Source organism: Panthera tigris, chromosome D3 (genome assembly GCF_018350195.1).
Source record: "Panthera tigris isolate Pti1 chromosome D3, P.tigris_Pti1_mat1.1, whole genome shotgun sequence".
NCBI classification, from domain to species: domain Eukaryota; kingdom Metazoa; phylum Chordata; class Mammalia; order Carnivora; family Felidae; genus Panthera; species Panthera tigris.
The window spans coordinates 27,048,475-27,074,464 of record NC_056671.1 but is presented as its reverse complement, the minus strand read 5'-3'; the positions used below and the strand labels follow the sequence as shown (position 1 = coordinate 27,074,464).

General features: G+C 53.3%; 1 protein-coding gene across 1 annotated transcript; it reads left to right on the top strand.

The window, feature by feature from the left end:
• The first annotated feature begins 9,837 nt into the window (after positions 1 to 9,837).
• CRYBB2 (crystallin beta B2) lies at positions 9,838 to 17,285 on the top strand. The gene is made up of 5 exons (XM_007082497.1): positions 9,838 to 9,891; positions 12,806 to 12,924; positions 14,139 to 14,271; positions 15,440 to 15,582; positions 17,117 to 17,285. Exons 1-5 carry the CDS (start codon positions 9,838 to 9,840, stop codon positions 17,283 to 17,285), a joined length of 618 nt encoding a protein of 205 aa, XP_007082559.1.
• The last annotated feature ends 8,705 nt before the right edge of the window (positions 17,286 to 25,990 follow it).

The following is a 25,990-nucleotide window of genomic DNA, read 5'->3' as shown; positions in this document are numbered from 1 at the left end:
ATAAAGCCTGGGGCCGGTCCCCCACCTGCCATGTTCCTCTGCGTCACTTCTTGAGGGGGCTGGGGCTTTAGGGTTCTGAGAGTCCCCAAGGTCGGCTGTGAGCTGGGCTCACCCCCAGGCTCTAGTCCTTTTAGACAAAGTCACATGCACAACTTGCACTGATCTTGTGTCTGTTTTCCTGTCTGTGTTTCCATCTGTCAGTCAGTCCGTCTGTCCATCCGTCCATCCATCCATCCATCCATCCATCCATCCATCCATCCTATTCATCCATCCTTCCTTCAATCTACCCCTCTTTCTATCCATCTTTCCATCCATTCATCCATCAGTTCTTTCCATCCATTCTCCCATTGATCCATCATCTTACCTCTCTCCCATCCATCCATCCATCCATCCACTCATCATCCATCTACTTACCCATTTATTTATCTGTCCCATTTATTTATGGATCTGTAGATCCATCCATCCATCCATCCATCCATCCATTTATCCATCCATCTGTCCATCCATCCATCCATCCATCCATCCATCCATTTATCCATCCATCCATCCATCCATCCATCCATCCATCCATCTATTCATCCATCCATCCATCCATCCATCCATCCATTTATCCATCCATCTGTCCATCCATCCGTCCATCCATCCATCCATCCATCCATCCATTTATCCATCCATCTGTCCATCCATCCATCCATCCATCCATCCATCCATTTATCTATCCATCCATCCATCCATCCATTTATCTATCCATCCATCCGTCCATCCATTCATCTATTCATCCATCCATCCATCCATTTATCCATCCATCTGTCCATCCATCCGTCCATCCATCCATCCATCCATCCATTTATCCATCCATCCATCCATCCATCCATCCATCCAACTATCCATCCATCCATCCATCCATCCATCCTATTCATCCATCCTTCCTCCAATCTACCCCACTTTCTATCCGTCTTTCCATCCATTTATCCATCAGTTCTTTCCATCCATTCTCCCATTGATCTATCCATCCTACCTCTCTCCCATCCATCCATCCATCCATCATCCATCCATCCATCCATCCTTGCATCCACCCTTCCTTTATCCCATCCATCCATTTATCCATCATGTCCCCCTTCATCTCTCTATCTGCCATGTCTGTTTTCATTAATTTATTCAGCAAATGCCAGCCCTGTCCAAGGCCTGAGGACACAGCAGGGAACAAAACAAAGTCCCTCCCTCATGGGGTTCACTTTCGAGGAGAGAGACAGTGGGCCTCTTATTTATTTACATAAATAAACAAGTAGATTTCAAATATAATGTTAGGAGTTAGCAAATGCTATAGACAAGGAAGTGCAATATTATGATAGGAGGTAATGAGTGGGGTCAGAGAACTCTGCTCTGAGGAGGTGACACTGGAGTTGAGACTTGAATAAACCATGAGAACATTCTAGGCAGAGAAATAATGGGTGTGAAGGTCCCAAGCAGGAGTGTGACTGGGTGATAGAGACATGGCAAAGACATGGCCAGTAGGTCTGGAAAGGAGTAAGCAGTAGAGAGGGGGAGTGGTCAGAGAGGGTGTGGGGCCAGGGCAGTTAGGGCTGCACAGACTCTTCTCTGAGGGAGGTGGGAGCCATGGAGAGTCTGAGCGAGGCAAGACACGATTTAACAGGATCACTCTGGCTGTGGCACAGAGTGTAGACCATGGGGCCAAGGGGGGACCCAGGGACACCAGCCGGGACGCCCCTGGCTGAGCTCTGGTGGTGTGGCCTCCCTGACTCTGTCTTTTCCCTGCATCGGCAGCCCTGTGAACCTCCCAGAGGTCTCCTGAGAACCTATCCCACCTCCTACCTGTCACTGCTTGGAGCCTCAGTGCCTTCATCTGGCCAGAGGGGGGTGCTGTGGCAGTGCCGGGGATCCATGGGCATCTCTGGCCCCAGTGAGAAGAGAAGGGAGTGTCCCCTCTGCCAGTCAGGTGACAGCTGGCTTCCTGCAGTCCCGGGGACCCGCCCTGGACCTTCCCACCTCCATGAGCCAGCCCTGCATGTCTCCCTGACTTTGTTCCCCTGTTGTGCCCAGAGCCCCTCCCAGCCACCTGCGGCCTGCCCATGGCTGATGCAGCTGGTATGTGGGAGGACTGAGGGGGCCTCAGGGAAGGCGCTGAAAAGAATACAGCAATTGTCACTTACCTCTGCTTGCATGTTTAAAAAACATATATGCACAGCCGAGAAATCACCTTGAATTATTTTTTACTTTGGTGTGCAGGGGAGAGCTGGGTGGGGCGCCAGGCTCCGGGTGGAGGGTGAGGGGCACCCAGCAACCAGGCAGACAAAAGGCGGGGTTGACTCCCGCTACGTGAGGATGGCAGCACCCCCCTTGTCCCCCATATGCCCCCCAAGACCCGCCCCCTCGTCCCTCTCGCGGACAGAGGCCTTGTTTTGCTTTATAAATGAGTCCTCGCTGAATGCCAGATGTTATCTGAATCACTGAGCCCTAAGAATGACCTTGACAGGCCAGCCCAGTTCTTCACCCCATTTCACAGATGAGGCAACCGAGGCTTAGAGAAGCAGCGTCACCTTCCTGGGGTCGCACATACCAGAAGTGTCAGAGCTGAGGTCTGTTCTCTGTGTGCTGACTCTGGGACATCCTCCCCTGAGCCCCATACACTGCGACCTGTCCGTCAGGGGCAGGGACACACAGCAGAGGAAAAAAAACCAGCGGCAACAACAGTAATAAAAGCCACCAGCCTCTTGTCTCCAACACCACGGGCTGAGCACATCACCAAGGGCTTTATGGTATCATCTCTAACCTACTGATAGGAGACACCCATCCCTGTGGGCAGAGAGAGAAACTGAGGCCCAGAGCGCTGAAGCAAATTGCCCCGGGTGCCAGAACTTCAGAGTGGTGGAATTAGGACTCAAGTTCACGTCTGCCTCCAAAGCTGTCGACTGTCCGTGCTGTGGCTGGCCAAACTGAAGCCCTTCCTGCTGCTGTAGCTGCTGGCTGGGGAGGTGGCTGCCATTTATTGAGCACCTACTGTGTTCTAGGCGTTGGGCCAGTCTGTGACTGGTCTCGGCTAACACCGAGAAGGCCCGTACGTAACCAGCTCCCGGGTGAAGGGGTCAGAGGAGGGCTCGCAAGGGGGCTAACTCAGTGCTGGCTCAGTGGGTCCCTCCCTCCCTCAGCCTGGGCTCGATCCCAGGGTCTGTAGCAGGGGCTGACTCTAGAGGTGGGGTGCCGCCAGACCCCAGTCCAAGGGGGAACAGGAAGTCACTGACTTCCAAGTGACTGTCCAGTGCTTCGGTCCCCCACTAATTGTGCCAAGGAGGACTTGCTTTTCCACCAAGTATGCCAGGGCATCTTTCCTCTAAGGCATTCAATCCTCCTAAACGGCCCGGGAAGCTCAGAGAGGGAGAGCCGGCTGCCGGGGTCGCACAGCCAGGGAGGGACAGAGCCGAGATTTGACCTCAGGCTTGTCTAACTCCAAAAGGCTCAGACTCAAATCCTAGCTTGTGCAGGGACAGGACCCGAGAGGGACAGTGAAGTAAGAGTATCTCTCGGTGACAAGAGAGTGAGCCTGAGGGTCAAGAAATCACTTTATCTGTTTAATGGAGAGGTAGGTGTAGTCAAATAACTCAGTAATGGGGTTCATCCTAAGGACGCCAGGGCAAACAAGGAAATAAGGCAACCGGGCTGCGTGGTGAGAATCTGAGCTGCAAAAAGGGCTACATGCGAAAAAGGGGAGCTGGGGGTGAGCGGGGCTTACGGAGGCAGGACTGGAACCCAAGAACTCTTGGGAGCTGGGCCGTAGGCTCTGTGGGCACTCTCCTAGGGCCCCAGCACTGGCGAGCCTCAGCGAACCCATCACCCCCCAACTCCCCACTCCCTGGGGTCACCTGCTCCTCTCTGCAGCCCTCAGTCTGGACGTCTTTCATCTGCCCCGGATGGTAGCAGGTGCCGTGCGTGTCCCCAGAGCCCTTAGAACTCACAATGTTGGGGCGCTGTGGCTCAGTCGGTTAAACATCCGACTTAGGCTTGGGTCATGATCTCGCGGTTCAAGAGTTCGAGCCCCGCATCGGGCTCTGTGCTGATGGCTCGGAGCCTGGAGCCTGCTTCGGATTCTGTGTCTCCCTCTCTCTCTGTCCCTCCCCTATTCATGCTCTCTCTCTCTCTCTCTCTCAAAAACAAATAAAACACTAAAAAACATTAAAAAAAAAAAAAAAAGAACTCACAATGTTGGTGTGCCCGGGGCAGCTGGGATTCTGGGGGAATTCACGCCAACTAGGTGTTACGACCTGTGCAATGACTCATCCAGGGGTCAACAGGAATCCGTGTACAGGTCCCCCAGGTCCCCGTCCTCAGGCGGGAACTTTGCCAAGCCGTCTTCCCCATTTTGTAAAATCATGGGGCCCGTGGCAATATTGCCTGTGGGTTGGGCATCATTGATCAATCACCTCTGGGCCAATCTGTGTGTGTGGCTGTATGATGTTCAAGATAATTCCTTGTAGGCTTGTGAACATGTCAAATGCACGTTCAGTCCAATATTATCTTCCTACCCAAACTTGCCTTTTGAAATGTTTATGTATTTATTTTGTGAGACAGATAGAGAGCAAGTGAGGGAGGGGCAGGGAGACAGAGGGAGACAGAGAATCCCAAGCAGGCTCCCTGCTGTAATGCAGAGCCTGATGTGGGGCTCAACCTCACAAACCACAAGATCATGACCTGAGCCGAAATCAAGAGTCAGACACATAGCCAACTGAGCCCCCCAGGTGCCCACCCCCCCAGACTTGTCATTTGTAAGTAGCACAAACACTTCAGACTCCTTTTGTACATCATCTGGTATAGCTGTGTCCAAACCTTTCATGTTGAAATACATATTATTACACATTTCACTTATTATTCCTTTATAATATAGTTAGGGCATTTTATTAGGCACTTATTCAGAAAGCATATATGTAAGTGGGTTACAGTTTCAGTTTTATTCCAAGAAAGCGAAGGGGCTGTCACAAAATGACTGTCATGGGAAGCAAGTGTTGGTTTTGCTAGAGTTGAGAGCCTTTCAACTTGATGATCTCGGAGGTTCTTCTTCTAGCTCAGGGTCCTAAGTGTCTAAGGGTTAAATTGTATTTGGGGACACCAAGGCATATCCTATTTGTAGCACGGTGAGGCATGTATCAGTCAGGCTATGCTGGGTAACAAACAGCCCCCAAGTCTTGGTGGTTTCACCATAATGGTTTATTCCTCATCCATGCCACATGTCTAATGCTTGTCTAATACAGGTCATTCACGGACCCTGCCTAACGGAGGCTCCACCCTCTTGCAACAATGTCATTTCAGGGCAGTGGAAGAGAAAGTGCTGGAAAGCCTGACAGCAGCACTAAAATGACCAGACACGTGAGACATCTCAGAATCCACTGGACAGAATGAATCACATTGGCTCCCACCTAATTTCAAGAAGACACCGTGGTGGCCTGCTCCCTGATACACCCCATCGGCTGCCTTCCCTTCCCTGCTGATACTCCCTGGGATGAGTCCTCAAACAAACTACCTACCCTTGGACTCTTGTCTTAGGGTCTGTTTCTGGTAAAGCCCAGATGAAGACACCTTCACCCTTCTCTTTATCTCTTACTCGTTAATGAATTCGACTGGCCAACAAATATCTTCTGAGAGCCTACTATGTGCTGGGTCTAGGCAGGCACTGGGGACATATGGACATGACTGAACCCAGCTCTGATTGGACTCATTGTCCAGGACAGCAGATGGCTCAGAACACACCCAAAGCCAAGTGCGCTGAGATGTCCCCTCTAGAGTTGTCAGAGAGAGCACAGCCCTGCTTGATTTCCGATTTCTGGCCTCCAGAACTCTGAGATGATACACTTCTGGGGGATGGGCTTTTTGGACACGATTTTTAGTGTGGTAAAATATACATAACATAAAACTTACTGTTTTAATCACTTTGAGTGTGGAGTTCACAGTGTTGTGCAACCATCACCCTCCTTTTCCAGAACTTCTTCATCTTTCCAAACTGAAACTCTGTGCCCATTGCACACTAACTCCCCATCTCCCCGTCCCCCTGCCCCTGGCCCCGCTGTTCCACTTTCTGTCTCTATAAAGTTCGCTACCCCAGGAGTCTCAAGTAAGTGGAATCATGTGGTATTTGTCATTTTGTGACTTATGTCACTTAGCATCATGTCCTTATGGTTCATCCATGCTGTAGCATCGGTCAGAATTTCCTTTTTTTTTTTTTAAGCCTATTTTTTTATTTTGAGAGGTGGGAGGGGGAGGGGCAGAGAGAGAGGGAGAGAGAGAATCTCAAGCAGGTTCTGTGCTCCCAGCATAGAGCCGGACCCGGGGCTCAGACTCACGAACCGCGAGATCATGACCTGAGCTGAAACCAAGAGGTAGGCACTAAACCGACTGAGCCACTCGGGTGCCCCAGAATCTTCTTCCTTTATGAGGCTGATTTATATTCCATTTTATGGATGTTTTGTTTATCTATTCATCGATCGATGAACATTTGCGTTATTTCCCCCTTTGGGCAACTGTGAATAACGCTGCTATAAACACGGGTGTGCAAGTGTCTGTTCAAGGCCCTGCTTAGAATCCTTTGGACTAAGTATCCATAAGTGGAATTGCTGAGTAGAAATGTAGAAATTTTACTGGTAATTTTTTTTTAGCTTTTATTTTATTTATTTATAAGAGAGAGAGAGAGAGAACAGGGGAGGGGCAGAGAGAGGGAGAGAGAGAATCCCAAGCAGGCTCTGAGCTGTCATCACGGAGCCCGATGTGGGGCTCAGTCCCTCAAACCCTGAGATCATGACCTGAGCCGAAATCAAGAGTCGATGTTTAACGGACCGAGCCACCCAGACGCCCCTTTACTGGTAAGTTTCTGAGGACCCGCCATACTGTTTCCATAGAGGCTGTGCTATTTTACACCCCAGATTCCTGTCATCTTAAGCTGCCTTAGCAAAGCTTCCTAGGCCCGTGTCAGGCCGTGGACTGGGTGGGTACCACGGTGAACCACGCAGACAATGGCTCTGCCCTCATGATGCCTACCTTCTGATTGGAAAGATGGCAAATAAACGAGTCGCGCAATCTTCGGGCGGTGAGAAGTGCAACAGACAGAAACAGCATGGCCGAGTGTGAGTGTGTGTGTGTGTGTGTGTGTGTGCGCGCACATGTGTGTTGGGGCCGTGGAAGGTGGGGGACGGCAAGTCTTGCTCCAGCCTGGTTTCCGAGCCCCAGTGCTGTTCCCGGTCTCCTGCCTGATCTGGGATTCGGTCGAGACGCAGGCTGGCTGCAAGGGAGCCATGCACACTGGAGGCACGTGAATAAAGGCCAGGTGCCCGGGGGCAGTGGTGGAGGCCACAGCAGGGATCTGAGCGGTTTCTCCAAACCTCTGGGGCCTAGGGTCCTAAGAGCACCCGCTGAAGAACAGCAGGTGTTGGGACAGCGCAGGGTATTCAGGGTGAAGTTCACTCTCCCCGGCCTGCAGGATCAGGCCCCCTGCCCCCCTGGAGCTATCTCAACCGGCCTCCGAGTCTTTTAATGGCACGCCAGCTCCTGCACATGGCCCCTTTCTGTTTGGAACTCCCTTCCCCGTCTGGTTTCCCAGGCTAACTTACCCTCGTCCCCGAGGACTCTGTCTCTTCCGGGAGCTCTCCTGGATGGTCCAGACTGGGGTCGGTCCCCTCCCTGACGCTACTCACCTCGCCCGAAACGGAGCTTGGCACTATGTGCCAGATAAATATTTGTTGAATGAATGAGTGGATGGATGGGTGGACGGACGGATGCTGGACCCTGGCAAATCGCCGTCCCCCTTCCCTTGTTTTCTTCCCAGGGACACTGAGATTTGCCTCTGTCTGCCTTTCCCCAGGGCTCGACTGACCACACCGGTGAACCCGGCGTGCCCCCGGTCCTGGCAGCCGGACGGCTGATGCATGCAAAGTGGACATCCCCTTGCCCAGCCGCCTGACCACCCTGGCGCGGCCGAATCCAAAAGCTAATGACATTATTGTGCAGAGACACAATGTCTGTGGGCATTTGCTGACCCGGGCTTTGGTGTGGGCTTAACCCAGCATTCTCGTCCTGCTTTCTGTGGGGACGCAGCGATCACCCGTCTCGGCACCGGCACTCCTGGGGAAGGTATAAATGCCACCTCCCGCTGGCTAGACTTCACGGGAGCTCTCGGAGGCTGGCGTCACTGGTAAGAATGCCTCTCTCGCTTGCCTTGCCTTTTTCTCTCATCCTTATCCCCTGTTGGAAAGTGTGGGAGACCTGGGTTCCAATCCAGGTGCCACCCCCTTTCTGACAAGGGGACCTTGGGCAAAGACTTCACTGCTGTAAGCCTCAGCCTTCTCTTCTGTTAAATGGGGAGAGGGGTCGTCAAACCTCCTTTGTCAGAGGTGACACAGGCGCGTGCTCCAGCACGGTGCCTGGCACACAGGCTCCTCTATTAATGTCAACCAGTCCATCAGCGTCCTTGCGTTGCTAGTGACTGGGGGGGAGAATCCGAGGGTTTGTTAGTGGAAGGAATCAAACCAGCGAAGGCCCAGCATCGTTTCGAAGGCGGTGAGACAGTGCTCCCCAAATCCGCAGACATTCCCGGGCACCTGCTACGTGTCCAGTCTTGGGGAGCGCTTAGTGGCCAGGAAGCAGCTGGGGATCTCTGAGAGCTTCCAGCGACAGGTGATTCCAAAGCCACTAAAGCTTGGTGGAAATGACCCTCATGATGCCATAACTGCTGCCATTTACAGAACGCCGGCTGTATCCCGGACCGGCTGCCCAGGGGTCAAGTCGTCACAACCTGTTCACAGATATCGTCGGGCGCCATGACTGTCCCCACTTTGCAGAACAGGAAATTGAGGCCCACACTGGCGACACCCGAGTTGACCTGATTGAGCTTAACCTTTAGTGCGAGGCGGTCAACGACTGGGGGCTGCATGGCGGGGCCTCTGGCCGTGTGACAGGTGCACAGGGCTGGTTACTTAGGAGAACAGAGCGGGCTTGGCCCCCAAGCTGCTTATTTGCAGTTCTTTGTGGGGGACGTCCTGGCCTGGGCTCGAGTGTGGAAGGGGCTTCTGGAAGGCTGGGCATCTTCTCTGGAGAAGGATTTCAGGTGTCTCCTGTTCACTGGAAACACGCAGGCTGGGGTCACTGCTCCTCCTGCGGGAAAGGGGAAGAAGAGTGCCAACTTCCCAGCCGTTCTGGAAAACGTTTTCTGACGTTCTCACCAGGGAAGAAATCTTCCCTGCTGCTGCCTATCACAGTGCCTGAGTTTCTACCATTATGCTCACTTCTTCGCCTTCTCGTAGCATGAGTCCATCACAGATATGGGCGCTCATGGGGAGTGGGGAAAGGTCAGCAGCAGAGGAGCATTCTGGGTAGTGGGTGCCCGGGGAGAGGGGGTCTTGAGGACGAAGTCGGGGTGAGGGCCTGGGGTTACAGGAGACTGTGAGTGGGGTTTGTGGCCCGCACTTTGCTTTTGATCGGGAACTTTCTGCACGATATGGATGGGGCTGCATTCTGCGTGGCTCCCTGTGTCCAGAGCTGAATGACGGGGACCCACCTGGGACCCTGCTTGAAGCCCCAGTTTATCACCACTTTCTTAGCAGACCTCGATTTCCCCTCCGGAGCAGTCCTGGGCACCAAGAAATGAAGCTAAGGATGGGAAGTCAGACAGCCATTTGTGGACCCTGCTGCTCTGGGACATCCTGAGACAGGGATACCAGAAGTCTCGAGGGCCAGAGTGGAGGGGCCCCGAGGCACCCAGGGGAGAAAGCAGAGGGCCCAGAGAGGTCCTCACTGCCGCTTCCCACGTATCTCCCAGGTCTTCCCTGCACAGGACCACCCACCATGGCCTCAGACCACCAGACCCAAGCGGGCAAGCCACAGCCCCTCAACCCCAAGGTGGGTACGATGCGGGGGAGGGTGGGGGGCACACAGAACTCCTCCTCCAGACTCAGTTTCCCTTCTGTAGAGTCCAAGTGGGTGTCTTCCTTCCCGAAGCTCCCGCTCTCTGCCCCTGACCCTCTCTGGGCTCCAGTCTCCCCCACTTGCACAAGGGGGCAGTGATTCCGCCCCCCTCCGCCCCGGCCCCGGCCCCTGCACCAGCCCACGACCGGCCAGGATTCCTGACACCAGCTTCCAGCTCTGGAGACTTACGTTTCTCTGCCTCACCCCATACCCCGTACCCCATTGCCCACAGGGGCTCCCCAGAGCTGGGGCGGACCCACAGTCCCGTGCGAGAGGGGGCTTGTGAACCGAAGGTGAGGTGGGATTCCTGACCTGCTGTGTGACTCGGGCCAGTCACTTGACCTCTCTGAGCCTCAGTTCCCACCTTTGTAAATTGGGGAGAATCGGAATCACGGTGCAAGGTGGGTGTGAAGAGGCAAAGGACACCAGCTCGGCCTGGCCTGCGGTGTCCAGCTAAGAGCAGCTATCACTGCCTGCTTTGCCCCCTCATCCTTCTCGCCCTCCTAGGGTCCAGTGAGGGGGGACTCATCATACCCAGTCTGCACCCAAACCTCTACCAGCCACCATTCCCCTGACTGCCTCTGCCGGGCTCCCTCCCATGGTCCCCTGCTTCAGGGACCCTGGGCGAGGGGTCCACCCGGGCACTGCCCTTTTGTCTGACATGTGGCCTCTCTGGCCAGGGAAGCTTGAGTTCAGAGAGTCGGGATGAATGAGGAAAGGAGGTGTTAGCTGAGGCGGTCAGGGAGGCCTCTCTGAGGAGGCGACACGGGAGGGGAGGCCACGTGAGTCGGGGCGGGGGTCAGGGAGAACATTCCAGGCAGAGGACACAGCGAGCGCAAAGGCCCAGAGGTGAGACCGAGCTGCATGAGTCTGAGGAGGAGCACGAAGGCCTGTGCAAGGTGTTTAGAGCTGCGCTGGCCCACAGGCATAGAAATCGAGCCCCCATGCCATTTAGCATTTCCTGTAGCCACGGTAAGAAGGTACAAAGGAGCCAAAGAAATTAGTTTGCGTATTCTATTTTATTAAACGCAACAGGCCCTAACGTATAATCAATAGAAAAATTATGAGAAAGCCCTTTGGCACTCTTTCTTGACTATCCTAAACCTTCAAAATCTGATGTGTCACCTTCTGTGACAGTGCGTCTTCATTGGGACGGCCTGAGTGCGTCCCTCAGACTTAGGTGGCCAATGAATGGCTGCAGCACTAGCCTGCATTTATTTATTTATTTATTTATAATGTTTATTTTTGAGCGAGAGAGTGTGTGAGCAGGGGAGGGGCAGGAAGAGAGAGAGACAGAGACAGAGAGACAGAGACAGAGACAGGATCCCCGACGCAGGGCTCGAACTCATGATCCGCGAGATCATGACGTGAGCCGAAGTCGAACGTTTCACTGACTGAGCCACCCCAGCGCCCCGGGACAGCGCGCATTTAAAGGATTAGATATTGCGTAAAATGTCAGCATCCGTGTGTGGATACATAGCAAGAACGGTCACGGTGACAATACTGAGCTTCCGGGCCGTCTGGGGACGTTCGAATACACGGAGAGGCTGACCTCCCTGGTCCTCCTCCTTGTCTCCCAGGCCAGGGTGATGATACGTTGGCTCCTAATGTCCCTGCTCCTGCTGCTTCTCGGTAACCCTGTAGAGTGCTCAGCCTCTCCCATTTTACAGACGGGCCAGCTGAGGCGCGAAGCAACCCAGTCGCTTGCTGAGGTTGCCCAGCTGGAGACGCAACAGGGGTGACATCAGAGCCCGTGTCTCCTGACCCTTCCGTGGTCGAGTCAGTGACCATAAAGGCCGAACTGAGCCCATGGAATTTGTCTCTGAGCCCCGCCGGGCCTCCCTGCCCTGCCTTTATCTAGCTAATCCCTGGCCTGGGAGAGAGGGACGTGTTTACACAGCCAGTGCTGACCATGTAGATTGTGCAGCTGCCCTTCCCAGGAGCCCGCTGCCCTGAGCCCGCCTCTCCACCCGGGGTGGGGTGGGGGGCGCTCCCTAGGGACGTGTGGCTGCAAACGCGCTCTGGAATCGTGCAAGGTGGCGGCTGCGAGGCCGTGGCGGGGTGGGGGGGGCGCCTTCATCTTGCAGAGATTGTGCCTCCCTCATGGGGAGCCTGCTGGCCCCCTTCCCCGGGCTGATGAGAGCCCCCTTAAGGAGGGAAGGCCCCCTAAGAAGTGTCCCGGGGGAGGAGACCTGCAGAGCCCGTGGGGGCTTAAAGAAAAGGCACAGGTATGCGGGGTCTTAGGGGCCAAACGGGGTCAGGTGTGTTGGTGGTGCCGGCTGTAGCAGGAGCAGGAGACAGCCCTACCTCTCCTGGGAGCTCGTTAGGGATGCAGAATCTGGGGCCTCATCCCCAAGACGTGCTGCCCCGGAAACCGCGTTTTGTCAAGGTCCCGGGTGCCTTGTGTGCACGTTGGCTCGCAAAGCGCCGCCCTTAACGGAAACGGCACCAGACAAACTTGGACTCCAGTTTCCACTCTGCCACTTGCCCGCCTGGGATCCGCAGGTTGTCCCTTCATTCTCAGGGTTCTGCCTCCCCCCACACAGAGCAGATACTGCGTGCTCACCGTTGTGCTTCTCTGAGCCCTTCCAGCAACCCCGAGAGGTAGGCGTTGTCACTTCCCATTTTACAGATGGGGCAGCCGAGGCTCAGCGAGGTGAAATACGGGCTCAGGAAGGTCTCACAGCTGGCAGGTGCCAGGACTGTCTGGCTTTCGCGTTGGGTCTGTGACTCCCGAAAGTGGAGCCCGTCAGGATCCCTCGAGGCTCCCTGAGCCCCCTCCCCGCCCCCAATGCCCTGCTTCCGTCCTCCGCATCGTGACCGGTCCCACCCTCTCCTCCTGTCACAGATCATCATCTTTGAGCAAGAGAACTTCCAGGGCCACTCGCACGAGCTCAGCGGGCCCTGCCCCAACCTGAAGGAGACTGGCGTGGAGAAGGCAGGCTCCGTCCTGGTGCAGGCTGGACCGTACGTACCTGGGTGGGGTGCGGGAGGGGGGCTCGCCCGGTGGGAGCTGCCAGGGTGAGGCGTATGGAGCTGGGGGGACCTGCCCTCCCCCACTGTGCTCTTAGACCCTGAAATTTGGGGCAGCCTATGGAGAGAGTTTGTGCTTTGGGGTCACAGAGAACTGGATTCAAATCCCAGCTCGATCACTTTCAGGCTGTGTGACCTTGGACCAAGAACTTCCCTCTCTGAGCCTTGGCTTCCTCCTCCGTAGGATAAGAGGAACCACGCTGAGGGGGAAGGAAAAGAACTCATAGGCAAATCCTGACACGGAGGCCAGGCACCTCCTCGAGGTGGGGAGATAAACACAGTTTCTCTCATGGGCACAGCTGCCCGTCTGTGGCTCCCGGAGCATCTGCACTCTCCTGGGCGGTTTAAAGCTAGACGTCCCAGCTCTGCTTTCACCGTGCCCTTCCCAAATTCTGGCCACGCTGGATGTCAGCAGATTCACCGGCACACTTGGGGGCCGGCAGCCTTGGGTCCCTGACCCCGGAGAGGAGGGCTGGTAGGATCTGATTCTGCCCTGCTGAGGTCATAGAGCTAAACACAGCCTGCAGGGGACTCTCTCTGTGGGTGTTGACCACTCCTTCTCTGCAAAAGCCTCAGGAATCGGGGGTGGCCACTGGTGACCCAAGAGGTCAGTGATTCTGGAGGGGTTGGGGGTCCTACGTGACCCACATCCCAACTCAGGGTTCTCAGGGGATTCTGCAGAGTTCAACAAATGCTACTCAAGTCAGGATCTGCGAGAAGAATGGCCCTGCCCGGTCGCCCTTATCCAACACGCTCTGGGCGTCTGTGCGCCCCAGGAGCGCGTCTTCCTGGACGAGGGAGGTTTTGACCATTTAAGCACTGCATCTGATTCTCAGTTGCCCCCCCCCCGCCCTTATTTTTTTTCACATTTGGATGGAAGAATTTCTCAAACAGACTTTACACTCCCCTGCTGTCTTTTTCAAAATCTAACTTTTGGTATTTTTATTAATGACCGTTGACTGTTCAAAATTAAGTTCTGGATCACTGAGGTGACTCTGCTCTTGGACTGGCGGTGTCTGGATTTTGATGGGTGAGCTGAGCAACTGTGAGCCACCCCCCTGCCCCAGGGGGCTCGAGAGACTAAGCCAGGGTCCTGCCCGAGGAAGCCTGGGGTGGCTCGACCTCCCCTCTCTCTGTCTCCACTGCAGCTGGGTGGGCTACGAACAAGCCAACTGCAAGGGTGAGCAGTTTGTGTTCGAGAAGGGCGAGTACCCCCGCTGGGACTCATGGACCAGCAGTCGGAGGACGGACTCCCTCAGCTCCCTGAGGCCCATCAAAGTGGTGAGCCTCCTGTCACTTCCTGCTTCTTCTCTTTGCTGCTTGTGGCCAGGGCTTTAGGGACCAGGAGGGAGCCTTCGTCTCCAGCATCGTGACCCTTCTAATGCACAGGGTGCGCTTCCTGGCTGTGTGACCTGCTAGAAGCCGTTCGCCTCCCTGGGCCTCAGTTTTCCCATCTGTAAAATGGGGATATTTGGCTCTGCGGCCCTGAGATTCCCACATGCCCAGCCTGAGAGTTGCCACATTGCACAACCCCAGGGGGCTCCATTCACAAGACCTCAAAATGCTCCGGCGGGGGTGCCGCTCACATTCTATTCTGTACAGACGGTGCTTTCCGGGGTTGGGAACGCATCACAGGGCAATTGCGCAATAAACAGTAGCCATCATAAACATGAAAAGAAATCCTGGGATTGGTGTGGAGGAAAAGGTAGTTCAGCTCCTGTTTGTAACTCATGCCGGTGGGGCCTTCTGGTGCATCTCTGAACCTGATTCTTTACGAGAATGTGAGCTCTTAGGGAGGACAGCGGGCCCAGCAATGCTCAGTTACACTCCCAAGCCTCCCCAGCACAGTCTAGTTCCCCCCAGAGCTTGATGGAAGGTAGGAGAACATTGCATCCCATGGACCCGGGTTCCTACCTTGGCTCTGGTGCTCCCAGCTGTGTGACCTTGGGCAAGCTGCTTTACCTCTCTGAGCCCCGGGTTTTCTCATCTGCCAGAGAGCATAAGAGTATTTAAAGGATTAAAGGGGATGACTAAGGAAAATGTCACAGGAACAGGAAGATGGGAAGAGATGTGGCGACGAAGGAAAGCCAAAGCATCTCAAGTGCCTTTTCGGGGCACCACCAGCCTGTGTCCCTGTATGTGTCGATTGTGGCTGCCTTTTTTTTTTTTTTTTTTAAGCAGGCTGAGGCTATGGCGGGGGAACATGACCTATCAGAATTGAATGTGCCTTAAAGTGTCGACTCCAGAGTGTCGCGTGCAAATAGCCTGTGGGACCTCAACAAACGGCCACTGTTTACCTGCAGTTACAATTGCACTCGGGTGGCAGGGGTACTGGGCAGAGGGCTGTAGATGGAGTGTGCTAATCCCAACACCGCAGCACGCGGATGGGGCCGGAAGGCCCTCCCTCGCTCCCCCTCCCGCGCTCACTCTCCCTACTCCCTGTCAACAGGACAGCCAAGAGCACAAGATCATCCTCTATGAAAACCCCAACTTCACGGGGAAGAAGATGGAAATCATAGACGATGATGTGCCCAGCTTCCACGCCCACGGCTACCAGGAGAAGGTGTCGTCGGTGCGCGTGCAGAGTGGCACGTGAGTGCAGACCCAGCCCTGCTCACCCCGCCCGGGAGCCCAGACCCCGGGGTCCTGAGTCTCGCTCTGCCCCGAACCCTGCTGATCTTGCACACTCGCGACCTCAGTCTTCCTGCTGGAAAATGGGCGTGGAGATCGCGAGCTTGCGTTTGGCTTTCAGCCCTTGCCGTCCCCTCCAGATCTGCCTCTTGGGCAATACCCTACCTGGGGGCGGAGAGAAAGCTTGGCCTTAACCTCAGTCCCCAGGAGCAGGACCGTAAATGGTGGTGGGGGTATAGGAGAGGTGGGGATGAGTTGCGTGGTCTTAACAGGGCTACGGGGGGAGAAAGCCCAGCCCGTGCCGGCAAAGTTAAACCCTCTGGGGGTTCACAGAGGGGCTACAGGCAGTGGGGTGCTGCAGGTGGTTGGCTCCAGCTTGCAAGAGCCGACTCTGAAGGTTTCAGAATATCTGTGAGCCGGTTGCTGAATCATCGGTGGCTCGAAACCAGCCGGGGTGGGGGTATTGACACCACAGACATTGGAAAGTGAGACACGCCAAGACCTTTTTCTACCCCGCCCCCCTCAAGAGAGCTGGTTTGACCCAACACCGACTGGCTTTTCTGGGGTTCGTCAACCTCCGAAAATGGTGTGCACGGCTCTGTGTTCATAGTCCTTTTCGTTTGTGTGTTTACTCGTTACTCAAGTGCTGGAGTCCTGCCACGTGCCAGGCGTGCGTTAAGGGCTCCGTGTGTCAGAGCGGCTTCAAGAGACCTGGCCTTTTCTTTGTGTAGCTAACAGTCTAGTTGGGGTCAACGGTTCACAGTTTAAGAATCCACACAGATCTGGGCTCCTTCCTTGAAGAAGGGACTGTTGAGCTCAGATCCCAAGAAAGAGTAGGAAGTGCGGTGTGAAGAGAGGAAGGACATTCCAGATAGAGAAGGGCATGTGCAAAGGCCCTGGGGTTGGAGGAGCCTGGTGAGTTGGAGGGACTCTCCAAAGGTTAAAGTGATGGGTGCGCAGAGATATAGTGCACAAGACCACGAGGGAGAGCCGCAGGTATACGCAAGGGTTGGCCTGGCAGGTCCTTGTAGGCCAGGGCTTTGTGACATTTTGTGTGTGGGGGCGGGGGGGGGGGGGGAGAAACTGTAACTTTCATTAGGTGCTCAAAAGAGTGGAGGATCCCCCCTAAACGGTGCTGACTTCAAATGATGAAGGGATAATGGAGGGGCCCTGGGACCTAGCCTCCTCTCTCGTTTGGCCTTGCAGCCAGGCATGGGGTTGGGATGAGGGTGGACAGAGGCAGTTAAGAGACCTGCGTTCTTGTAGGCTTAAGTGGGCTTGAGGTCACCTTTCCCTAGTAGCAGGCCTTCAGCCAAAAGTTGCTTTAGGAGATAGTGATCTCCCCACCAAGAGAAGGAAGCAAGCAGAGGCCGGAAGGGTGGCGTTCCTGCTCGACAATCAGGAAGTGTGAAATGAACGGGAAACCCACCCTTCCTCACGGCCTAAGGCTGCTCTCCTTCTCTCTCTCTTCGTCTGCTTCCCCTCCGCCCCGCAGGTGGGTCGGCTACCAGTACCCCGGCTACCGCGGGCTGCAGTACCTGCTGGAGAAGGGAGACTACAAGGACAGCGGTGACTTTGGGGCTCCCCACCCCCAGGTGCAGTCCGTGCGCCGCATCCGCGACATGCAGTGGCACCAACGGGGCGCCTTCCACCCCTCCAACTAGTGCCCCCCTGTTCCTCCTTCCCAGGGGCTAGGTCTGCTGCCCAGAATCCCCCCGCACCCCCTGGCGAGTGAATAAAGTGTGACTTGCAATTTGTGCGTTGCATTGCCTTTCGTCTCCAGCGGGAGCTGGGTGCTGCGGGCGGGCGGGCGTGCCTGTGTGCGTGAGAGAGAGAGCGAGCGAGAGACCCCTAGACCGAGAGAACCAGAAAATGTCTGGGCTGCGGCACGACAGCAGAGCCTTCGCCGAGACTCACAACTCTGCAGCTACTTCGCTGTGTGGTCTTGGGCGTGTTGTCCAAACCCTCTGAACCTCTGCTTCTTCGCCTGGTTCTCCACCACCTTTGCCGCATGAGCGGCTGGCTCGGCTGACCTCCTGGCTCCCTCCTGCGTGGCTGCTGAGTTCCCTCAAGGTCGGGGTGCAGGTGAAGGAGGCTCCAGGCCTTAAAGGTGCATCCACTGCTGGCCATCCCCCCATTAGCGTGTTATCCCCCTTGAGCCTGGCCCTTTTCTTCCATCCGCCAGAGGGACCCACAACCCAGCAATCCCTCCCGGTCCCGGAGAGAGGTCGTAATTACCTGTTTGTGCGTATGTGTGCTCATGTGTCCCTCTGTTCGCTATTTGGATGGTTCGGTCTGGATTCTAACGGCTGTTCTGGAGCCCCGGCCAGTGACGGGGGCTCAGACACGTCACTCTACCTCTCAGCCCCTCCATGGGTCTACCTGGAAAGAATGGGGGAAGAAACAGGGCCTCCCTCACTGGGTCCCGTGAGGATGAAATGAGCTAACCCAGGCCCTCTCTGTAGAAACGGGGATCATTTGCTGGCTGCCTGCAGTGCAAATGTCTGTTCCCAGGGCACAGATTCTCTTCACTTTGTATTTGATCTCTTTTGTTTTAGTGTTTATATTTTTGAGAGAGAGAGAGACAGACAGAGCACGAGCAGGGGAGGGGCAGAGAGAGGGAGACACAGAATCTGAAACAGGCTCCAGGCTCTGACTGTGAGCACAGAGCCCGACACGGGGCTCGAACTCACAGACCGCGAGATCATGACCTGAGCCGAAGTCGGAAACTTAACCGACTGAGCCCCAAGCGCCCCTATTTGGTCTCTTTCGACGTAAGTGGTTTTAAATTTTGATGTAGCACAACATCTGTCTGTTCCTTTACCGTAGAAGGTTTGTACCTTCTACGTTTTCTTTAAGAAATTCTTTCTCACCCCAGGTCACAAATGTATTTCCCAAGATATTTTTTTTCCCTAAAAGTGTTCAAGTTGTGCTTTTCACATGGAAGTTCTCGATCCTTCCGGAGCCGATTTTTGTGTATGGCATGTGGTAGGGATCTCATTTCTTTCTGGATCTCCCTTTTGTCCTGGAATCATTTTTGTTAAGAAGTCCATTTCCCCCCACGGTGGAGCAAATACTACCTTGTCACATATTTGATTGGCATGTGTGTATGGAGTCTATTGATGGGACCTCCCCTGTCTTTCTTTCTTTCTTTCTTTCTTTCTTTCTTTTCTTCCTTTTCCTTGTTTTCTTTCTTTCTTTCTCTCTCTCTCTCCCTTCCTTCCTTTTCCTTCTTTTCTTTCTTTCTCTCTCTTTCTTCCTTCCTTTCTTTCTTTCCCTTCTTTTCTTTCTTCCTTTTCCTTCTTTTCTTTCTTTCTTTCTTTCTTTCTTTCTTCCTTCCTTCCTTTTCCTTGTTTTCTTTCTTTCTCTTTCTTCCTTCTTCCTTTCTTTCCCTTCTTTTCTTTCTTTCTTTCTTTCCTTCTTTCTCCCTTTCTTTCTTTTCCTTGTTTTCTTTCTTTCTTTCCTTCTTTCTTTTCCTTGTTTTCTTTCTTTCCTTCTTTCTTTCCCTTGTTTTCTTTCTTTCTTTCTTTTCCTTGTTTTCTTTCTTTCTTTCTTTTTCTTTCTTCCTTCCTTTTCCTTTTCTTTCTTTCTTTTCCTTGTTTTCTTTCTTTCTTTTTCTTTCTTTCTTCCTTCCTTTTCCTTTTCTTTCTTTCTTTTCCTTGTTTTCTCTTTCTTTCTTTCTTTCTTTGAGAAGGTGTGGAGGGAGGGAGGGAGGGAGGGAGAGAGACAGAGAGAGAGGAGAGAGAGAATCTCAAGCAGGTTCTGTGCTGACTCAGGGCTTGATCCCACGAACAATGAGATCATGACCTGAGCCCAAATCAAGAGTTGGACACTCAACCAACTGAACCACCCAAGTGCCCCAATGGGGTCTCTTTTCTCTTCCTTTAGTCAATTTGTATGTTCCTGTAGTTTCAGTAACTGCTGCTTTGTAGTCATACATCTCAGACCATTCTTCTTATTCAGAAATATTAAAAATTTTTAATGTTTATTTATTTTTGAGAGAGAGAGAGAGAGCGCGCATGTGAGCAGGGGAGGGGCATAGAGAGGGAGACACAGAATCCCAAGCAGGCTGCAGGCTCCGAGCCGTCAGCACAGAGCCTGATGTGGGGCTCGAACCCACGAGCCATGAGATCATGACCTGCCCGAAGTTGGATGCTCAACCGAGCCACCCAGGCGCCTGTTTCAGAAATATGTTAGATATTCTTGCCCTTGTATGCCTCCATGTAAAATCATCCCCTAAAGTCTGGAAACATAGAAAACCTTGTTGAATGAGCTAAATTGGATAAAATAATTGCCATGGAGGTGGGGACTAATCAGTGTTCAGCTGATGTTACTGGTTTCCATTTGCTCATTCATTCTTCAATCAACCCATTTTCTTGAGTGTCTATTTTCTTCCTGGAACTGGGCAGCGTAGGGGATACAAGATAAGTAAGACAGAGCCCTTGCTCTCAGGAAGCTCCCACTCTGGAGAGATTGTAATAGTCAGGCAATAAAACCACAGGGATTAAGATGGGTTGAATTGCCCCCCCCCAAAAAAAAATTCACGTGTGATGTCCTAACCCCTCAGGATCTCAGGATGTGACCTTATTTGGAAATATGGCCATTACAGATGTGAGTAGTTAGATTTAGATGAGGTCATGGTTTATATACACAATGGAGTACTATGTGGCAATGAGAAAGAATGAAATCTGGCCTTTTGTAGCAACATGGATGGAACTGGAGAGTGTGATGCTAAGTGAAATAAGCCATACAGAGAAAGACAGATACCATATGGTTTCACTCTTATGTGGATCCTGAGAAACCTAACAGAAACCCGTGGGGGAGGGGAAAGAGGAAAAAAAAAAAAGAGAGGTTAGAGTGGGAGAGAGCCAAAGCATAAGAGACTCTTAAAATATGAGAACAAACTGAGGGCTGATGGGGGGTGGGAGGGAGGGGAGGGTGGGTGATGGGTATTGAGGAGGGCACCTTTTGGGATGAGCACTGGGTGTTGTATGGAAACCAATTTGACAATAAATTTCATATATTAAAAAAAAAGATTTAGATGAGGTCATTTAAATGAGGTCATAGTGGATAGGGCGGATCCTTAATCCAATACAACGGGTGTCCTTATGAAAAGGGGGAGATTCGACGCCAGAAACACACACGTGCATACAAGGAGAACACCGTGTGGAGATGCAGGCAGAAATTGGGGTGATGCTGCAGAAGCCAAGCCACATCCAGACCACGTGGAAACCACCAGAATCTAAGAGAGAAGCATGGAACAGAGCCTCCCTCCCATGCCTCCAGGGGGAGCCAATGCTGCTGACACTTGACCTTGGACTGCCGGCATAAAGAGAATAAATTTCTGTTGTTTAAACCACTCTGTTTGGGGTACTTTGTGATGACATCCCTAGGACACTAATACGGTGATGGCAAGAAGAAAGGGCCAAGGACACCAAGAGAAGGCAGGGGCGCTTTCTGGGGCATTAGACCTCCCAAAGAAGTGGGGAGGTTGAAAGAAGAGTTAGCATTTTGCAGGTGAATCTTGGGGAGAACAATTGTGGCAGAGGGAACAGAGTAGGTGAAGTCAGGGATGCAAGAAACAGCATGGTATGTTCCAGTGTTCTGGGTACAGTGGGCGCTTCAGGGTGTGGGAACATTGAAGGTTGGCTAAGCAGAAAGTCCTGAAAGATTGGATGATGTTGGTGATGGTGATGATGATAATGTGCGTGGTAGGTGGCACCAAAAGGGTTTCCATTCGTCTGTTCCTACATGCCAACCGACCTAAACTTAGCGGTAAAACTCCCACAATCATTTGTTTTGTGCACATGTGTAATTTGGGCAGGACCCAGTGGGAACAGCTCATCTCTGCTCCAAATGGAGTCATCTCGGATGGCTCAAAGGGTGGGGGTGAGTCCCACGGCTGGGCACTGGTGCTGACTGTTGTCTGGGCCTCAACTATGACTCTCAGGGCAGACACCTCCCATACGTGGACACTCCATACAGCTGCCTTGTTTCCCACCCCCACCCCCCCAGCAGGTAGCTGGATTCTGGAGCAAGTATTCCGAGAGAAAGCTGGAAGCTTCATGGCATTTGTACAACTTAGCCTCAGAAGTCACACGGCATCACTTCTTCCATACTCTATTGGAAGGGGGGGGGGGTCTCATACGTGGACCCAGGTTGAAGGGAGAAGACAAAGGCCCCACCCGTCAACGAGAGGAAGGTAAATGCATGGGATGAGATCTATTACGGTGGCCATATTTACAAAACATGCTCCACCAAGGGAAAGAAGACACTAAGAATGGGCTTTGGCAAGGCTGAGCAGGTAGCTGGGATCCACATGACCATGCGTGAGACACTTTCTCAGCCCATGATCATCCTCCCCAGTGAAAGAACAAGGCTGGGCAAGATGGCCGGTGCGGTCGCTCTTCCCCCACATTGCTGCGATTGTGTCTCTATTTTTTGTTTTATTTTTCTTTGTGTTCTCTTGCCTCTCTATCTCTTTCTACCTCCTTCTGTCTCTCTCAGGACTCATCTTTATCTTTGCTGGTATCTCTGCCTCCTTCTTGATCTCTCTCCGTCTCTCTGTTTCTCTCTGTTTATTTCTATCTCCTTCCTTTCCTATCCCTCCCCTTCATCTGCCTCCCTCCTTCTGTCTCTGTCAACTGAGGACTGTGCTCTGTGGGGCCCTCTCCCCGCCCCCCAACGCCTCCATGCATAGCTAGACCCACCTTCGCTCAGATCTCCGCAGGTGAGGCCCTCTAGGCGCACTCCCGCAACCAGCCACCAGGCGTCAGCAGAGCGTCATCCTCAGGGCTCCTCGCCCGGTGGTTCGCTGTTCGGGCCCTGATTGGAGCCAAGCCCCGTCAGTCACACCGGCTGCCAGAGGTAGGCGGGGCCTCAGAGACTGTCCCGGGACAGAGGGGAAACCAAGGCTCCAGAGAGCGAGGTCTTGATAGAGCAGCGGCAGGCCTTACTGCCCTGTTTCCTTCTAAAGCTTGCTGGAAGGGGAAACAAACTCAGCACCGATTCTTTGCGTGAGAAGGTGCTTCCAAATCACTGTCTCACCCACTGTCACTGGAAGCAACTAGCGAAACTTCGTCCTGCCGCTCAGACATAAGGCTTAGAATAGCCTTGGAGTGTGTCTCGGCCTCAGTTGCCCCTGAGATGGGGGAAATACTAGCGCCCGCTCATAGGGCTGCAGTGAGGATTCAGTGAGATGCCATGTGTGAAGTATTTGGGGGCAGTTCCAGCCACACACCAGGGACTCAGTAAATGAACACGTGTGACAAGGGCTAAGAGGAGGCTGTGCTATCGTGAGGTGGGGTCAGGGAGGACTCCTGGGAGAAGGTTTTTAACCTGGGCTTTGTGGGACGGGTAGGAGTTCGCCAGGTGCGCAAGGATGGAAGTGTCTCCGCCACATTCACGCACCGATTCGCTCATTCACCTGCATCTTCTTCCTCCTGCCTCCCTGTTCTTAACCCCCCCCCACACACACACCCCTCCCCGCCTCACTCTTCCTCTCCCTCTGCCGCCTCCTTCCCTCTCCTTCCTCTCCCTTTTTCTTGCTTTCCTCCTATTGCTCTGAGTTCCCTTTGCCCCACTTTTTCTTCATTCCCCACCTCCCTCTTGCCTTTGCTTCTCCTTTCTTTCCTCTTCTCCTCCTCACTATCCTGCCCCAGGTTCTCAGCCAGGTCCCAGCCCCACCATCCCCCTCCCTGCAGCCTGATGGGGGGAGGGGAAGGGTGGCTGGAGCAGGCGGACCCCCTAGATGTCCGGTGTTCCTTGCACTATTTACAATATAGCAAACGCGTGCAAATAACCTACAGTCCCACTGACAGATGAATGAATAAAGAAAACGTGGTAGGTGTGAAATGTTACTCAGCCTTAAGAAGGAAATCTTGCCATTTGTTGCAGGACGGATAAACTCGGAAGACGATTTGCCAAATGAAATAAACTTGTATTCTTTTCTGAGAACGTGGAGACTCCGTTTAAACAGGCCTCCCTATTAGTAAATCCCCAAGGTATGTCTGGTTGCCCTGTGGGGATGGTTCTCAACATGTGCTCCCCAGAACAGAGCAGCAACATCACCAGGGAACTTGTTAGAAATGCATATTCTCAGACACCGTGGCCCAGGGATTTGTGTTTCACTGATGCATCTGGTGTCTGAGAACCGCTGCTTTAAGGTTTTGTGTTTCTGCAAGAGTCTACCTCTCTGCATTGTTTTAAAAATAGGCAGCTGATGTTCATGAACACTTTAGGGTTAACCCTGTTACTGCATGAAATTCTTCTTCTTTTTCCATTAAAGAAGACAAACCTGAGTGGATTGCAATCCCCTTTCGCTACATTAATCCAGGAAAGAGGAAAGGCCAGCCAGGTGGGCCACATTGCCATTTCCAAGGCAGAAGTTTCGGTCCCAAATATTGATCTAAATATTGGTCAAATCCTTTTTTTCCCCCTCAGACACTGAGTAGGTGCTTTATTTTATTTCATTTTATTTAAGTTTGTTATTATTATTATTTCAGTAATCTCTGCATCCGACATGGGGCTCGAACTCACGACTCCAAGGTCAAGAGTCACATGCCCTTCCAACTGAGACAGCCACCTGCCCCAAGTAGTGGCTTTATATTCGTGAGGATCACTAACTCGTTCCGTCCTCATACGGTGTGTCTGCTCCTCGGGCCCCCCCACGGACCCCTCACCTGCTTTGCAGATGTAACTGTCGCTACCCACTGTTTGGCCCCACTCTTCCAACTGGACTGGAAACTTCATAAGGACAGGGAGGGGGTCCGCTCACATCCCCACGCTGCACCCACGAGTGCATCCGCACAGTCCTTGTTACAGAGCAGGGCGCGCTAGCTGGGCGCGTGTGTGGAGCCCCTTCTCCATCCCTCGGAGGAGCCATCTCTGATCCACTCCTCCTCCAGGTAAGTTCTCAAATACGCAACCCGTGCGATAGGAAGGAAACGTTGAAGGGGGCGCCTGGGTGGCTCAGTTGGTGAAGCGTCCGACTTCAGCTCAGGTCATGATCTCGAGGTTCCTGAGTTCAAGCCCTGCGTCGGGGTCTGTGCTGATGGCTCGGAGCCTGGAACCTGCTTGGGATTCTGGGTCTCCCTCTCTCTCTGCCCACCCAGCTCATGCTCTGTCTCTCTCTCTCAAAAATAAATACACATTAAAAAAATGTTTGTTTGTTTTTTTTTAAAAGGAAGGAAACATTGACCTGTTGAAACTGCTCTATGTACTTGATCTCCACGCAGGTGGGTGGGACCAGGGTTGCCTTGATTCAGGTTTCCCCTGAGCCAGGTGCATAATAGCCCCACTATAAATGAATGTACGGATATATGGGCAAATGCAGGGTTCTCAAGTTCCGTATTTCTTCTTCTTAGTTCCTGTCCTCCCCCCGAGTACACCCACAAATGCCTACCTCACAGTTAGGACGATGGTAGCTGGATGGTTAGATGCGGAGCTGGGTAATTACTTACTTAATGTTAGTGTCCCGTTAGCCCTGAGACATGTCTCAGTTGCTGTTGTATCACACCATTTGGTACCATGGCAGGCTCACTGTGGGCATTTGGGGCTGGCTGGCTGATTTATTCACTCTCTGACCCGTTGACAACCTGTGGGTTGTTCCCATTTTGCAGATGAAACACGGAGGCTCGGAGAGGGGGCAGTGACGTGCCCGAGCCCACACTGGTAAGAAGTAGGAAAGCTGGGGCTTAAAACCAGGGCTCTGTCTGGTGCTCCATGATCAGCCTCTCTGGAAAGTCAGGGGAGGCCCTTTGAAGCTTTTAGTACGAGAGATGCCGATGGGCGGGGCACCCCGACCCCAGCTTTAAAAATAGTCTTTCCGGTGCCTTCTCCTCCCTGGGGGTCTTTGTTGCTGGCTGGCTGGCAGGGTTGCTGGGTCCCAGTGTCCTGCGGCTGCTGAGACAGGCTCTGTGGGGCGTGCAGGCTGGAAGCCAGGCCACGGTGGGCACGGCAGCATCTTCCTAAAAGCAAAGGTTTGCCCCCGTCACGAGGAGGTAGTTCACTGGTGATGGCCTTGGCATCAGGAAGCTTCAGCCAGACCGCCCCGAAGGAGCCGCGTGCAAGGGGAAGGGTGTGTGATTTCACTGTGTTGGTCTTCTGACTCTCTGTCACCCTGTTGACCTGAATTTCTGTTAAATCCCCTAGTCCTCAGCCATCTCTGGACCCAGGGCCATATCCTCTCTTCTTCACACAGTTCCAATAGCCTTCTCAGAAGGATCCTCTCCAAATGCAAATCCGATCATGACACCCTCCTGCTTAAGCCTGCTGTGGCTCCCCATCGCCCTCGGGATAAAGACCCTAATCTCTGACTCACAACACCTTCAAGGACTAATCAACCCCTGCCTCACGTCTCCAGCCTTCT